The sequence below is a fragment of the Lineus longissimus genome, chromosome 12, assembly GCF_910592395.1.
Source record: "Lineus longissimus chromosome 12, tnLinLong1.2, whole genome shotgun sequence".
NCBI classification, from domain to species: domain Eukaryota; kingdom Metazoa; phylum Nemertea; class Pilidiophora; order Heteronemertea; family Lineidae; genus Lineus; species Lineus longissimus.
Window position 1 is genome coordinate 15,610,063 of NC_088319.1, and position 16,917 is coordinate 15,626,979.

General features: G+C 41.9%; 2 protein-coding genes across 2 annotated transcripts; both read left to right on the forward strand.

Annotated features, from left to right (window-relative positions):
• The first annotated feature begins 72 nt into the window (after window positions 1–72).
• LOC135497228 (holothin acyltransferase-like) lies at window positions 73–7,706 on the forward strand. The gene is made up of 3 exons (XM_064786992.1): window positions 73–243; window positions 684–854; window positions 4,874–7,706. Exons 1-3 carry the CDS (start codon window positions 222–224, stop codon window positions 5,587–5,589), a joined length of 909 nt encoding a protein of 302 aa, XP_064643062.1. The 5' UTR covers window positions 73–221; the 3' UTR covers window positions 5,590–7,706.
• Window positions 7,707–12,781: 5,075 nt separating this feature from the next.
• LOC135496469 (uncharacterized) lies at window positions 12,782–16,813 on the forward strand. Its single transcript, XM_064785802.1, has 6 exons — window positions 12,782–12,895; window positions 13,519–13,844; window positions 14,255–14,457; window positions 14,643–14,912; window positions 15,249–15,682; window positions 16,034–16,813. The coding sequence occupies exons 2-6, from the start codon at window positions 13,523–13,525 to the stop codon at window positions 16,497–16,499; spliced, it is 1,695 nt and encodes a 564-aa protein (XP_064641872.1). The 5' UTR covers window positions 12,782–12,895; window positions 13,519–13,522; the 3' UTR covers window positions 16,500–16,813.
• Window positions 16,814–16,917: the final 104 nt, after the last annotated feature.

Sequence of the window (16,917 nt, forward strand, 5' to 3'; positions counted from 1 at the left end):
TGAAATAAAAGAACACACCCCAAGTGGGAGCTATTGAGGTCAGTCTTATTTCCACATGCCATTGGATGGATTATGGCGAAGCCGCATTATAATACACCTGCCGTAAGATAATTGATGGCTGCTATAAATAGTCCCCAACTCATAGCGCGCGACCTCGACCTCTCTCAACAGTCCGGTCCGCTCTGTCCAAGTTATAGTGCTATCAGTTTGAACACTTTAGAATGAGTTACCACTCGAAATTCGGTAGGTGATGATGGATCATCTTGACCCGCAATGTTTGATATCGCTAAAGTCTCTCACGAGCTCGATAGCGGTGACGCAAACGCATGGAGAGTCCTGACCTCGAGGGATGTTGGAGGAACGCCACCATTTATGGTTCATAGTTCCTAACGCGGGAAATACGAATGCACACAATGTCAGGGGGTCAGGTTAGGTTAGGATGCCCCCTGAATGTGAACTCATCTGAGGAATGTGGAATCATACTGGTGATAAACCATTCAATGTGACATCAAATGAATGTGGTCATCTGAGGGATGGATTCCCACTGGAGATACAAAGTACTAGGGCAGCTGAATACAAGACAATAGGCAGATTTCGCAGTCCATACGAGCTTGTCTAAAGAGCCGACAAACTTGCCCACGTGCTTTCAACTCGATATTCTTATAACATGACATCTCTTTCAGATCTTAGAACTAAAGTTGTAGTGCGTCAATCAACGGAAAGAAGCGAATGGGAGGAATTGGTTCGTCTCGCCAATGCAGAAAACTGGAACGAAACAATCTCCGACCACGAGGTCTATTTCAATTTTGACCCGAAAGGTATCTTTGTCGCGCTAGTAGATGGTAAACCTGTAGGTGAGTTTTTGTGTAATTTTTCATCCCTTCCATGTAATTTGACTGTATTTCATCACTCAAATGAGGAACCATGGACCAACTATACATGTAACAAGCCTATCGGCGTCTGATTCACAATGTGGTTTGTGAGGAGTGTCATAGTCGTCAACAGTGTAGCTTACGTATTTCGAAGACCAGTGGAATTGGCGGCGTCAAATTATTAGTGAAATTTATAATTTACAAATTACAAATTGCAAATCGTTTATTGAAACCGTGTAAAAAGTTACATTTTACATAAGATGAAAGTACAATGACCATAAGCATGATGAACTAAATAACTGGTGTGACATTGTTGTGGATTTGGTGGTGTGCAGCTGGAGGAGTGGACAATGTCACAACCAGGGTTCCTACATTATGTACAGTGGAACCTCCGTTAGTAGACACCTCTCTATTAAAGACAACCTTTCCAATAAGGACACTGGTTTTGGACCCAAATTGGTTGTTTCCATTCAATTTTGACTTCTCTAATCAGTCTTTGGGTGTTCCGAATGCTTGACACATTTCGAACATGTTTTGGTTGGAAACAACCCTACAGTCTTGCACTTATGGCTGAATGAATGACAGTGCATTTTCGTGTAAGCTCGGTGACGAAATGCTGCGACACTATTCGTCACCAACATGCTTGATGGGTGGTGCAATCTGCACAAAGGACGATGAATTAAATAACTGATGTGACATTGTCGCTGCATTTGCAGGTGTCCACATCGAGGAGTAGATGATGTCACTACATGTACCAGGGTTTGTACTTTCATATACAGTGGACCTACTTTTTGTGGACACCTTTCTATTGAGGACAACCTCTTTAATAAGGACAGTAGTTTTTGGTTCCAAATTGGTTGTTTCCATTCAACTCGACTTCTCAGTTTAGGACACCTCTCTGTTAAAACAGCACTTTTCAGTCCCTGGGGCATTTCTGGAAATTTCATGCTATAGAGCAATTGGTTCAGCTAAGTGACAAGAACAGTACTATAAGACGGTTTTAAAAAGTTGAAAATTATTTATTTAAATGACATATGAATGGTTCAGCAGTAATTGGCAGTGTGCATTATGTAATGAAATATGATTTACATAATATAACATTTTTGTGACAAATAGTACAGATGATGGATAAATCGATACAGTGGATAGCTGTTAGAATATGCAATACATGCAATAGCATTTGTTTTTATTGAGATTTTGCGAGAACCAAGTGGTATTTTGACAAGATAATAGAAAGCCAATAACACTACAAGAACATGACTTCAATACATTGACATTGTAGTACTTGGTATACTAAAAATATTCAAAGATGGGTATCTTGAGTTAAAGTACAAGATGTATGAATAAAGGAGGCACTCGGGTAAGAAATGGTGTCGCTAATGAAAGATTAGAATTAAGACATATCTCTGTATTTCATGTGGTGTACTGACAAATGGTGCAGTTTGTGACAAGAACAGTACTATAAGACGGTTTTAAAAAGTTGAAAATTATTTATTTAAATGACATATGAATGGTTCAGCAGTAATTGGCAGTGTGCATTATGTAATGAAATATGATTTACATAATATAACATTTTTGTGACAAATAGTACAGATGATGGATAAATCGATAGTGGATAGCTGTTAGAATATGCAATACATGCAATAGCATTTGTTTTTATTGAGATTTTGCGAGAACCAAGTGGTATTTTGACAAGATAATAGAAAGCCAATAACACTACAAGAACATGACTTCAATACATTGACATTGTAGTACTTGGTATACTAAAAATATTCAAAGATGGGTATCTTGAGTTAAAAGAGGTTGAATAGCGCCTCCAGAAGCAAGCAACAGCGCCACCCGTAGCAGAAATAAGAACTGCTTAGTGACGTCATGGTTTCCATATACGGCATCTCATTTGCATATTTTTACAACCATATTTACTACGAGTTATAAATATGCCAGTAGCACGTGGATCATGCCGGGCGGCGCTGTCAGGTGTTTCCACTATGGGTTACATAATCGGCTACAAAGAGGCCAGTGTTCTAGTAAATGAAGTTAGCAATGATAGCGAAAGAATGTTAGTGTATGTTACGCAGTCAATAGCGATAGTAGTGAGTTGGAGAGAGGAGAAAATGGAAAATGGAGAGAATAGTAGTATGGATTTCGAGTCCCAAGAAGAAACTTTGCAAAGTTTTCATCAAACTGATAATCATATTCCTTCCTTCTCTGTCTCCAACAATTAAAAGTTGCTGCCGTCAACCTGATGCGTTTATCCGCGAGCGAATCGACGAGACGAAGCATTTTTCAAGCATCCGAATGGTACCTTACAGATCCGCAAGGGGCGCGTTACCGAAAATGTTGCAAAAATCAATAACGTGATCGTAAATATTGTCATATTTTTCAAAATGAGAGTATGTAAATGATACGCAGACGGTAAACCAATGAAAGGCCAGTATCTATTGAACCTTACAAGTGATTTGGGGGCCTTGAAACTCCTTATATTTATCAATGAAACCTTATTCCCGCCTAAGGTTTTGACCGGGCCGTCCAAAACTCCCCATTTTTTGGCGGGCCATTCCCTTTAAAGTACAAGATGTATGAATAAAGGAGGCACTCGGGTAAGAAATGGTGTCGCTAATGAAAGATTAGAATTAAGACATATCTCTGTATTTCATGTGGTGTACTGACAAATGGTGCAGTTTGTTAGCAATTTTGTACATAGTTGGTGTGTCATGTTTAATGCACATTCGAATTTCAAAACTACCACTTATTTTTGCCGTGAAACTGACCTGAGTTATCGAAACACCGTCACTACGAAGAGAGGAAGAAGCAGGTCCGCATTTATCGAAATATTGCTAAATATAATTGTCAAAATGTCGACCAAATTACCAATTAAATCACAATAAACTTATCAAATGTTCACTCATGCCTTTGGGTGAAAAAATACTGATTTTTCAATCATTCTCAATTTTACAAATCACCAATCACAAAAAGAAATAATGATGCAATTACCCAAAATAGATGAGATTTGACCACTGGTATAATTCCGCCATCTTGGATATCGGCATCGTCACCACCACTTCAAATTATAAAGTCTTATTCAGGCCTAATGTGTCACCTGCTGTGGTAAAATGGCTTGTTTTATCAATAAATAACAAAATATGATCTTTGTAAATAAAATCGGAGATCTTCTGGTGTGTTTTTATGTGAATTTATTACGAACTATCAATGCAGCGCAGGGCAGCCATCGTGTTCTCATGCGTAGTGGCGATGCGATAGCCATCCGCGGCACTGCTTTTCAAGATGGTGGCAATTGCCCAGTGCTAGAGGCGTTGTAAGGAAAATTGAGAACAGGCCCCTAATGAATGAACTCTCAACGATATCGATATATTTTCGTAATTCCAGCACAACTGTTCAACAATGAACGTCCACCAACAATCCCACTTAACGAATATTAATATCAATTCATATCATGTATCTTAAAACGCTTTTATTTCATTTTAAAAAGAGTTATCGAGTGAACGATGACCTCCTACCGTACCCTCTAAATAAACAGCCAAAATGACCACAAAAACACCTTTTTAGAAAAAAACAGCGATTTTTACGAAATAAATGTCATCAGAGACGAAACTAGACACTAATTTAGCTAGGTATGCACAGTAATAGTACCTGAAGTGATCGATTTCAAGGAGAAAATACACTGAAAACAACTTTTCAGGAACAGAAATAAGATCACATTGTGAATAATAGATACAGGACGGGTTAGTAAAAACTTGCATCCGTGGAACTTTTTTGTTTAAGAATAGAATTATAGGCCTATGCATGAGCTGCAGAATCGGCTTTCTGCTCATAGTTCTGAACGTATCGTTCATTACACTTCGGACGCATTGGACCGGCCTCGTCCTGTCGCAACTCGGCAAGACGATCAGGATGACGACTCGAAATGGACGGCCCGCATTCTGAGGGTTGATACATGAGAGTTTATACATTATAGTAACCGAAAACCATTGCTGTTTCAGGCTTCACAGCAGCCATAAACTGGAGCGACGATTTCGCTGTTGGCGGGTTATCCATTGTAAACAAGCAATACAGGGGACGAGGAATAGGACATGCTTTGTGGGAAGAACGACTGAAGCACGTCGGGGACAGGAACTTCATGATATTTTCGGCGCCAAACAGAATTGAGGCTAACAAACGGTTAGGTTTTACGGCCGAAATCTGTCGATTCCAAATGATGAGCGGAAAGGTCAACAAAGCAAAATATTTGTCGCGGACTGAAAATGATTACAACGTCATCGTCCCATACGAGGAGGGGCATTTTGATGGCGTCCTTGCCTATGATAACTTGATCCATTACATCAATCCCCGTGATAGATTTCTCAGGTTATGGTTCGCTCATAAGAACAAGTCGAGGGTCGCGGTCGCAATGGCTGCTGACCAGGTGGTTGGTTACGGTTGTATTTACCCGACTTACGAAGGTTACCGGATTGGTCCACTGTATGCCGACAGCGGTGATATCGCTGCTGGCCTGCTAAGGGAACTCTTAGACACCATTCCCGAACCTCAACCGACAATAACTATGGCCGTTTTCAGCGACAGTGCGGGATTCAAGCTTGCAAAAGAACTGAACTTGTCCTGTCAGACACCTTATGAGACCGCAATGTGTAGGAGGGAAATTCAGTTTAGGACAGACAAAATATATGCAGTTTTCGACACACAGCTGACTTTTGTGTAGGGCCATGATTCGGAGTGCTTATAAGTATTACCCCGTACACAGTATACTGAGACGATAATGACGGTTTCTCCTTTTAACTGCATGACATACACAAAGCTGCACCCTCCATGCAGACTGAGGTTTTTCTGTAAAATGAGAAACCCCTAAATGTTTTCGAGTTTCTTAAAAAAACCAAAGGGTCTTCACTTCGCTGAAAAACCTCCACCGTCGCATAATTGTGTTGGCCGAATAATACAATAAAGGATTTTCAAAAGCTCAGCTTAAAAACCCTTGTTTCTAAAAGTGTGGGGATAGCCTTGTGGATCCTAGAGGCCACTTCTCGAATATAGTTCTATTCTCGTTCCTTCTTTAAGATCCACTAAAAGAAGATTATCATCCTCGTCATACGACATTAAGTAGCAATTGTGTTTTGATTTCCTGAGAAGTTCTGGTTGATATTTAGCGTAGTACAACTTGCCACACAGAGGAACCTTGGCAATATAATACTGTCTCTTTCCATAGGCTCGGACAAGCATCAGAAACGTATCAGCAGGGGCAGGGCATACTTTCAGAGATGGCTTCTGGTAAAACAAATGCGAACTATAGCCAAACAATGGCTGCTGGTTCCTGTACCTGTTAGCGGCAGTCCGTCCGCTTACCTTAGAACGTCCCTCCTCCCATCTCAAAAAGGAATTTTTCAGCCAAAGAACATCACTGATTTGATGAACTTCAGAGACTCGGAGCGGAATCAATTTTGGTAATAATAGGACTTCAATTATTTTCCTACTTCGGCGTACCTTTCCAATGAAGATGGCCAAGGAGGCCTGGTTGCTGCCCCATTGTGCCATCAGTAACGCGGTTCTACCGCGGACTGCCAAGTCCCGAATCCAAAAATCGACTTTCTGCTTAGTTCTTACATTTGCAAGAAACGTCCCTTCGATACTGTACTCCTTCCAAGATCTACCAAATTGAAGCAACATGTTTCTTTCATCGCTAACATGTACGTTTCCTACGTTAACTTTGAGTTGAAATAATGGTTTTAAAACATACTGCAGCTTTCCATTCGCCTCCCCTCTTATGTGAAGAAAGGTAAGTTTTGTTTTGACAAATTGGTCAGCCGTTACTACAATACCAGCTCCTTCATGATGCCTATCATTACCATAATCAAGATCAAAGTCGGGATTGTTAGTTTTATCGAATTCTCGCTTAAAAACTATAAGAAAGACACCAAGATGGTAGTAGCATATTGCAACGCTAGCAAACTTGTTTAGAAAAATCTCTTTCTGGAACTTAAAATGATTGAATTTGCCTTCAAGAGAAAAGCAAAACGAAGTTCATTATCAATATAGCGCGTCTTTTAAAACAGATACATGATGCAATGCATGATCTGCGAATGTGGTTTACGTGTGCAGTATACGATGGTGCTTTAACTGATCTTCAAACGATATTATCGTCATCTTACGGCGTTTTTTTATAGATTTTTTTGACCTCGCATAAATTGCTTGTTTAAAGATACATGTGCTTCAGCGAGAGGTATTCACCAGTTACCGATCGCCTTAGCGCACTTTGGAACATCCTGCTGAATCCTGTGCGTTTGCGTTTACCACTATCTGGTGAGTGACTGAGCGATCTCAAAGCGGCCTTAGAATGTGGGTGACTCAGCCACCCGTGGGGCCTAATGGTATTAGGCTACCTTAGAATATCAAACGATATACCTGAATGCGCATGTCGCTACTTGGAATGAACAACAGATTTCCATATTCGTCCACTGCATGGACAAATCTTGGGTGAGGTAGATCAACTATCTTCTCCATTGTAAATGGATGATATGGTAGGGGACCACATAGAGGTATCCGTACTAACCCGACACCGGAATGCCGGGGACGGAGCTCTATTTCAATAATCTCATGGTCGACATTCTCTAGCATGTTCATATCCCTAAAGAGCAGGAGCCCTTTTCTTTCTGCTCCACTTAGCGTCAGAAACTTCTTAAGGAAATTGCTTTCTCTTGTTATGATATAAGAGTAATAAAAAGGTTTTTTTCGTCGGTAATAAGGCAATACAAGGATGCCTCGGCTAAGCCAAATTATCCTCAGGTAATGTTTTTTCTTTCTGTAAAGTAATACCCTTTGCCATTTTAAGATGAATGTACTGATGCCCTTGTCAAACGCTAGCCTAAATAGCACGAGAAAACACCCCATCCCTTTTTCACCAATTTTAGAGCGACATAAAATCATAACTGCCCATTGTTTTCCGACTTTTTCATTTCCAAAAAGTAGTTTTTGATACTCATGATAGCCAGCTGGCATGCCCTCAAATTGCAGTCGACCAACAAGTTTCCCAGATTTTCCATAAACCCGCCATACTATTTTCCTCTTACCGCTTTCATACACCTTTACACGAAAAAGGATGTTCGTCCCTGTTAAAGCAGACGCTTTGACAGCTAATTTCAACTTGAATAGATTTGTGATACTATATAGCATTTTCCCTTGTTTTTCTCCGGGAATAAGCCCAGTCGCAATCGAGACTTTTCGACCAACGGAAATTACGATAAACAAATCTTCCATGCAACATAAGATAACGGCTCGTGAGAAAAATGTGCTCTGGACAGGGATGTCGATCCCGCCATCCTTTCTATATCCTCTAGCTAATTCGCCATCTGCCAGAGTAAACGTAGAAAAAACATCATCACAGAATAAGTCCTATTCCTTTTATTTTTGTTCGTAGTGAATATCCTTTTTTGGAGAGTATCTTTAATCGAAAGGAATTATTCTGCGACCTTACGATATGATTACAGGAACCTACCTTTGGGCATGAGATGCTAAAATGAATAAATTGTAGCCAAAAATTAAATACACATGTTTATCTGGTATATGTGGTATATGATATGTACAGCAAGACAAACCTCACTTCTGACATCTTGGATAGAATCGATCTTCGTGCTTCGTATTGCCTTTCAAGTGCAGGGCCTGTTGTTCAAAACCAGTTTTGTCACTAACGCTGCATACATGGCGTTAACTATGGCGTTAAGTCTACATGTAAGGGCTTAACGAAAGGAGATAACGCCGAGTTAGGTTAAAGCCCGAGTTTAGTGACACAATTTGTTTTGAACAACCGTGCAGGCCCAGATATCAACGAACGTTTTCGCAAAAGGAAAAGATTTCGTCTCAGCATTTCTGATCTATAGTGGTGATTATTACGAAGGTTACGGGCCGTCAGGAATTGAGAAACCGGGTCGTAAACCTTGATGGGCTGGTGAAATTATGGGGTGAGATGAACTACGCAGGAGTGCCTTTCAAATCTTTCGCCCCCAACCCCTAAATTTCACCACCCTGTTTGACACAAATTTCTGGTCAATGGAACCACTGCGAAACTAAGAACCTACCTGTTTAATCATAAACGATTTGATCCCTTGGCCTCGTTTGATACAAGGGGACCACGACTTGAATGAGTGAAGTGCACACGAGGAGTGGTCGTGAATGAAGGTCACAGACTTCCAGTCCGATGCACTAGTAACTGAACATTCTAATTGAGAGCGGGATTTCGATTTCGAGTATTCTTCAGCCAGTTTATTACTTGTGTACGATACAAAACTGGTGCTTTTAAAGTCATCCAACGCCATTGTTGATGTCACTCAAATCAGAAACGATCGCATGGCACGTATGCCTTTGGAGCCATTTGATGCTATTGCAGATGTCAACGACGACGACGACGACGAGCCCGGCCCTCAAACCACTATGCTGTCGGCCAAGGCCATCAAATGAATCCTGGGGAAACGATCACGGGTAGTGTTAGCTTCTCCGGTCCTGCACACGAACCCTTCACAATCTCCTGTCCCTCCGCTTAGAAGTCGAATTGGAGAGAAACACTCACTTGTGTCTCCATGTCTCCTTCGGCCCTGTAGAAGAATATTGTGACCAACAATAGCTCAAATACTATCACTAGCATTTGGCATTTCTTTTCTTCCTATAATATATAAACATGTATGCTTCGAAGATACTAGGACAGTGCATTCTCAGTCTTTCTATTTTTCCCTTGACGGGAGAGTGAAATCCTTTATGCTGATTGACATTTTGAAATGTATAACAGTGATATTTCATGACATTCGGATTGAAACTTATATCTTTGACAGTGGCGGATCAAGAAATTTCGGAAGGGGTGGAGATCAGCGCAGTTCACCAGTGTTAGCTTGGAAACTTAGTGGGTATAAGGCCTCTCCAGAAATATCTTGAAATCTAAGTGCCAAAATTTCCAAGCATCTCCGCATCTGATAAACTTAGAAGCAGTTTGAATTGTTGCTCTAAAGAAGGGGGAAGCTCGCACCCCATATGCGCCACCCTCTAAATCCACCACTGTTTGATCTATGGCTGTCTTCCGAGACCACCAATAGGATCAGGCGGTTCTATAAGACACATATCATCCAAAAGGCACGACATAAGGATTACTCTAAACCAATATCTTTACTTTGGATGTTTTTTAGTGTTAAAGGAACTGCACTCGAGAGGTTTCGTTCATATTTGTCGGGACATCTCAGCAATACTCCGTATGCGAGTAGCCGCTTGCCTATTATGGAGTACCACAGGGGTCCGCCTTAAGACCTCTGCTTTTCTAGATTAACCTGTTGCTTTACTCTGGGACCGTTTCTGTGGGAGACCAACACCAAACGTCATGTTTTTGCCGATGATAAACCTGTATACCTGGGTGTATCATCATTAGGCCGAATCAACACTGAAGTCCGTCGCATTGTCACGAGTCATTTTTCACGATGCAGGCGTGTGGAACATGCAAATGAGACATGAACGCTCATACTCACTTTGGCAATAGTCGTTTATTTTCCCATTTCTGCATCGTGACATGTGAATTGTGACTTGTATATCATATACGTTATCCAATGACTCCTCTCCTCCTTGTGACCAGTCTCCGGCAGTATGGTTGCAAATAAATTATTTTAAAGCGTGCACTGAAGTAGAATCTGAACTCAGCCAAAGGTTCATGTACTCAGGGTGGCCGCACCAATGCTTTTTCACGGTGTCAACCAAAGCCGGTCAGCGACGATGACACTGGCTGCCTAGGACTTTGTAACATTACTGAGTGATCACACCATGCAGTTTGGCCAGGTCTATCTGATCAACACATGTACGTGTCGATGCTTGAGGAATTTTAAAATCTAGAGAATGATACCTAATAGGGGTAATAATTGTCGCACCAAAACCATGAGCTGCGTGTCAATTCCTTGATCTGATGAAAAATGATATACAAGTGTCTCTTGAAGAATTCAAAATGTCACCTTTCGTTCAGAATTCTGACACTCTAAGCACAAAAATGGCGTTTCTCGGACCAAAGTGAGTTTTCTCACGCGCTCTGCAATCCTCAAGACATTGTTTGCCTTTCCGTGAGTCGGTCAGATGCGTCTCTGTTCCGAGCCGATCCGTTCCAATACCAACGACCAGGCATATTCCATCAGTGACTCCAGAACATCAGGAACTAGGCTATCGATGAATTGCCTCCTTGGATATAATTATCAGGGCCCGCGGTTGTAAGAAAGCATGTTAACTCACAACATCACGTTGACATGTTGCATGTGCATTGATTTACATGAAAAGCATTGAGCTAACATGCTTACTAACTGGGCACAGGAAGTTAGATCTCCAGTTAATTTTGACTCAACCAACTAAAATCTCAATACGTCACCCACTTTTTTACAGTTTCCGATGTTCACCACAGTCCGTCTTTCTTCAGGAGCTGACTTATCAAACCATAATGTTATGAAATGTACCGACACCTAATGCATGATATTGTAAGCAATATGACCACGAAGAGGCATACCATTTTTATGATAACCATACATAAAAGGAACACATCGATAAATCAGTAAATTTCATCGATAACAGATACGTTTATACACGAGACAATAGTTTAAGAGACACAAACGCATTGTTCTGAGACACAAACGCTTTTGAATTCGTTTCATTATGACGAAAGAATTGGCAGTCATTTTCGAAATCTCTTTGTGTGAGGTGTTGATTTGAACGATTGATGCGCCCGGAACGCTCGTCTCTCTAACTCTGCTTATTTCCGAACTCTTTCAGGAATCCGTAGACAGGGTGGGTCAAAAAATTCAGGTCCAGCATATTTTTGCAAAACAATGTATTAAAACCTGTATGTACTAATTTGAAACTGCTTTGCAATCAATAACAACTACATCATGGCTTAACCAGTGGTTTTCAATATACTCCGCCTGTCGATATTTCAAACAAGGAGAAAAAGAAGCCTGAACATCAAACATTGACCCTCAATGTATTGACAATGCTCAGCTTGCAGACAATGCATTATCGATAATGAACCCATTCCATCAGTGTGGCCTTGGAGTAATTATCTTGTCAAGATAATTACTCCAAGGTGTAGCAAAGCACTCAGCAAATTGCTCTATTTTCGCACAGTGCATAAGGCAATTATTGTTCTGATCAAAACTTAGTTATGACCGATGAAATGCTTCTTGCTTTCTGGCCGTATCCATTCCCTAAAAAAAGATTAGAAAGTGATTTGGTATGTTGAATCACGCAGCCAGCATACATATTCCTAAAATAGATTTTGATTTCCAAGAAGGGCATGCCCGATGTCCACGATGTATTTTTCCACGATGTATTTTTCTAACTTAGATGTATTTTTCTAACTTTCTAACTGCTGCACTTCACATGCGAACATGGTTTGGAAACAAGAAGAGGTGGAGGTCCTCATAGAGGAATACCGCAAACAACATGTCCTCTACGCAGTTCGAGACCCGGCGCACCATAATCGTGTTAAAGTGGAGATAGCATGGCAGCAAATCAAAGATGCTCTGCAGACGAAAAAGCCGACAGTCACCGTCGATCTTCATGCCAGCTGCCTAAACGACAGCTGTGATGGCCACGCACGAGGCCATCGCACGTCGTAGTCTCGACTGGACGGGTGCCATGTTCGAAAAGAACGTAGATTTCTACGCCATGGACACCGGGGCGTAATTATATTTTTCTAACTTAGATATTTGTTAATAGATATTCATAGAAAAAGTCATCGTGGACATCGGGCATTATGCTCCTGTACATTTAGGACAGAATGCCTTGTCATAATGATGAAATGCAGCTGGCGACTGTGCATTATTATTACTATGTAAATCTAAAGTATATTCATGACCACAACCTTTGAATGGTAAATAATAAGGGCAGCGATCAGATGCATCGATATGATGGGTAAATGGAGGGATTTTATGTGACAGATTATTCATAAGTATATATAGTAAATCATTTCCCGAATCATAATCGTTAGAGACACGAAGTCCACTAAACACGTAAGTACAAACGCAGAGTTTCCTCTTGTTGGCAAAAGGCCAAAACCAACATTTTTTCTTCTTCAACTAACTGTGGCATATACTACTGCAGAGTGGCCTACCGGAACATGCAGTCAGGGTATCAATAAACAGTTATGCCAGGATGGACAAAATATGTACAGTGGCCAGCGCTTGCTCTTTGTCAGTTTGAATTGCGTTCTGCATCTCTCCATGCGCCTGGCTTTGGTCCGACAGTGGCATTGGGTACGGGAGTGGGTAGGTAATATGCCTGACATGTGAGGGCCTTATTTGGAACAGGACCTGCTGTCACTGGTCTCAATGCATTGTGCAAAATAGCATACTCCAATCAATCTATTGGGGGTTGCATGTAGATAGCAGCAATAAGTCCCTAAATGCAGTTCATTTCGTGTTTAACCTTTAATAAAACTTCAGTAACCTTAGAAATTTAATGTGGCTCAATCATCGTGCCCATTTAACTAATGTATATTACATTTCAACTTTGCCCGCTCCATGGGTATATGCTAGTACATGTAATTAAGACTAGGCTGGTGCTTTGAACTTCATGTTAGAGTAAGCCTGTATTGTGTTTTCATACATGATTCCTGTTGATTCGATACAAGCAGAACTATGGGGGCCAAGTCCACGAAACAGCGAGCAGCCAACTACCTGGAGGAATCCGCCGGAGCAACAGCCAAGTACCAGGCTCTTCGTGACCTTGACATCTTCGTCTTGGACAACTCCATCCGGGAAAGCACCGTGGGGCAACTCAGGGGACACACATTGGAGGCAAAATGGGCGATCTACGAAGAGGTCAAGAAGTGCGGGTTCAAACACACTGTTGTGGCAGCCTTCTCTCATATGACTCGTGTTGACGATGACTTTATCAAAGAGCTGATGGAGCGTGGTGAAGACCCTTACGGACTGTGGGCATTCTCTGAGATAACCGAAGGTCAGTGTTGTCGTAGAAGAGCGATCAATTTGATTAACATTGGGATGATCATGATTCGATACGATTACTATACTGTCTGTTTTCTCACATGTCTTGTGTTCGATTGTCGTATTTTAGAGAATGGTGGTTAGGTGTCCAACTCGTCGCATCAAACAAGCCTGTTGGCTATAAAATGAGTATACATTGTAGTTATAGCTTGGCATTCACTCTAAGGGCGGCACCATGACCACATGTAGCGGATTCTCGTAGTGCATCTGCCCTCTTAATCATGGAGTACATCTGCCGTGTGCATTATGATAGGCCTATATATTATGCATGAGTAGGCTACCTGCACGAGTCCAGGAACGAATAATACACCTTGTTACTTTCTTTTCCGGCATGGTTCCCTATTCTAACCAATTGCCTTTCAGGAGCCAAAAACAAAGTTCCTGACACGGAAGCTGTCCCAATTAGTGTAAGAAAGCTAAAGGCAGTTGGCATGTACAACGTTATCTTCGAGGTGGACCTCGGTGATGCGACATATGACTTTGGGAAATTCACCATGGCTGATATGTGCGCCCTGGTTTTGAAATGGATCAAGTGGAGCCATGATAATCTCGGCAAGAATACCAAGGTTGGTAAAACATCGCGTTTTTCCCATTAATGCGAATGTACATGTACATGTAGTTTTGGAAACTTGCACAGAATACCATAATTCTGCTCGCGTTTTCCCATTATACGAATGTCGCTTTCGAAACTTGCACAGAATACCATTACTATAGTGATCCAGCAGGCATAGTACTCTCAGTGTCATTTCAGGTCATGTTGAATATCCGAGACCCCCCTGACGTAATGCCATACCACCCAGAGCGTGTCTTCGAACTGGTGGAGTTCCTTGCAAAGCTGCCCAAGAACATTCGACCTTTTGGCATATTGTTTGAAGAGCCAAGAGGGAAGTCTCTGCCGGAAGAAGCCGGCATGTGGGTCAAGCATATTCGTGCGACTATGAAGGACAACGGTTGGGCGGATGGGCAACTGCTTGTTCACGTACACGAGAAATTCGGCTACGGCGATGCAACTGTCCTCCAGGTTTGTATCATCATGTTCTAGTAGATGCCAACATGTGGCGAATTCCTTTTTGCTCGTGTTTTTATGTCAACCCGTTTCCCGGCCGCTGTTCGTTTGTTTAGAATGCAACTCAGAAGTGTACATGCCAAAACTGATGTACTTGAATAACTCTACACATCCACAATTGGCGTTTATTAGGCGCCGTGCGACATGAGAAAATGCCTTCATGGTCGACAGACAGTCGGGTTCCATCTGATGCCTTACTAAATAGTCCATGATTGCAGGCGGAACATGCTTGGATATAACCATGATTGTTGCTATACAAAAATATCCTAACCTATCCTTCTGCCCCCACAGTGTCTTATAGATGGCTCAACAGGAATCTGGGCAAGCGTTTGTGCCGAGGGAGCGGCTCTGGGCAATGCCTCGTCATGTGTCACCCTAATGAATCTTATCCGACTCGGGAACAAGAAGGTCCTTGAGAAATACAACTGCACGTATCTACGAAAAGCTGCCATCAATGCCACAGAGATTACAACCGGCATGTTACCCCACAACAAGCAGCCGATCTTCGGCCCCCGAGCTACGGATTTTGTTTTTGATTTGACACCCGAAGAGTTCGACTTGGCCGCATTCTTTGGCGAGAAGGCTCCGATTCGTATCACCACCATGGCCTCCCCGGACATGATACTTTTACACCTGAAGAACTTGTTCGGAGAAGACCCGCAGTTCACTCTTGATTTGGCCTACAAGATGAAGGAACTCATTTTGGAGGACCTCAGAACTGAAAGGTAATGTTAAACCTTGTTGTCGTGATCATCAGGCCAGTGCAAAAACCATGTGAGCCCGCTGTATCGAAGCTATTTAACCAGTTGAAGGATACCTATCTTACCTGTAATTAATACGCTTATGTGTAAAAGACGAGCCTCAACCGGCTAAATATTGTAGACACAGCATATCAAGAGTTTGCTGATATCATTTCAATCTTGACTATTTGGTCGATTATCATGAAATTCGAAGTGAAGTCAACATATTTTGTTCATGCCGTCAGACCACCTTCTTGTAGCGAGTCAACAGCGCGCAGTGATAAACGATATTTCCTTTTGTCGCCGTCTGGAATCAAATCACTAATTTCATTACAGGAAAGAAGAGTACATGAGCGCACCAGGCATTGCCATGCTCTTCGACCGGGCTGGAGGGAAACTTACCGAGCACATGCGAGATACCATTGAAGCCGTCGACCTGAAGAGCGCCAACGCCACGAAACTCATCAAAGAGATCCGCGCCCAGTGGGAAGAATTTGACTTGAAGGAGGGAGAACAAGGAGGCGTAGCCGGCGACGATATGCTGCAATTCGACACATTCTACAACGGATTTATGGCGCCCTACTTCTCCTGTTACCGCTGCTCGGACACGTACAAGGCGCTTCAGGCGATCGATATGGACAGTGATGGCCAAGTGGACTGGAGCGAGTTCCTAGTATATCTCAAATGGGCGCTCTACCAGTACCCAAACGTAGAGACCGCTCAGGAGGTCTTGAACATCGCTTTCACCAAGGGCCTTATACCGGCCATGCGAGATGAATATCTGAAGCAGCAAGCGGAGTGAAACACTATAGCGAGAATATAATGAATTGAAGACGACTCGGACTTTGACTCAGCTTTGATACTGAATTGTAGTTAAAAAGAAATGTTGCCTTGAGAGCTGAGCGCCAACTAGGACAATATCATCTATAAATAATATTTTTGGGATTGTAAGTAGGAGGAAACTGGAGACCCGGGAGAAAGAAACCGACTAGGATGACTTAAGTTTTCTTGACGCCAGCTTTATTTCAATCGACGCATATATTCAATGTGTAAAGTAGGAAGATATTTCAACACCACAGTGCATTAATGTTTACATACAAAAAATACCAGTTTTACTGGAGTTGGATAAGGATTTATAAACACAACGTGAATTAAATTGAAGTCTTGGGCAGGAATAACAGACCATAGGGTTTAGAAAGAAGATGTTACATATAGGCCAA

Excerpts from the sequence above, each read along its gene's own strand:
- LOC135497228 (XM_064786992.1), top strand. The coding sequence starts at position 222 with ATGAGTTACCACTCGAAATTCG. Across the intron at positions 244-683 it reads GAGTTACCACTCGAAATTCG|ATCTTAGAACTAAAGTTGTA; the intron begins GTAGGTGATGAT and ends CATCTCTTTCAG. Across the intron at positions 855-4,873 it reads AGTAGATGGTAAACCTGTAG|GCTTCACAGCAGCCATAAAC; the intron begins GTGAGTTTTTGT and ends TTGCTGTTTCAG.
- LOC135496469 (XM_064785802.1), top strand. The coding sequence starts at position 13,523 with ATGGGGGCCAAGTCCACGAAACAGCGAGCAGCCAACTACCTGGAGGAA. Across the intron at positions 13,845-14,254 it reads ATTCTCTGAGATAACCGAAG|GAGCCAAAAACAAAGTTCCT; the intron begins GTCAGTGTTGTC and ends ATTGCCTTTCAG. Across the intron at positions 15,683-16,033 it reads GAGGACCTCAGAACTGAAAG|GAAAGAAGAGTACATGAGCG; the intron begins GTAATGTTAAAC and ends ATTTCATTACAG.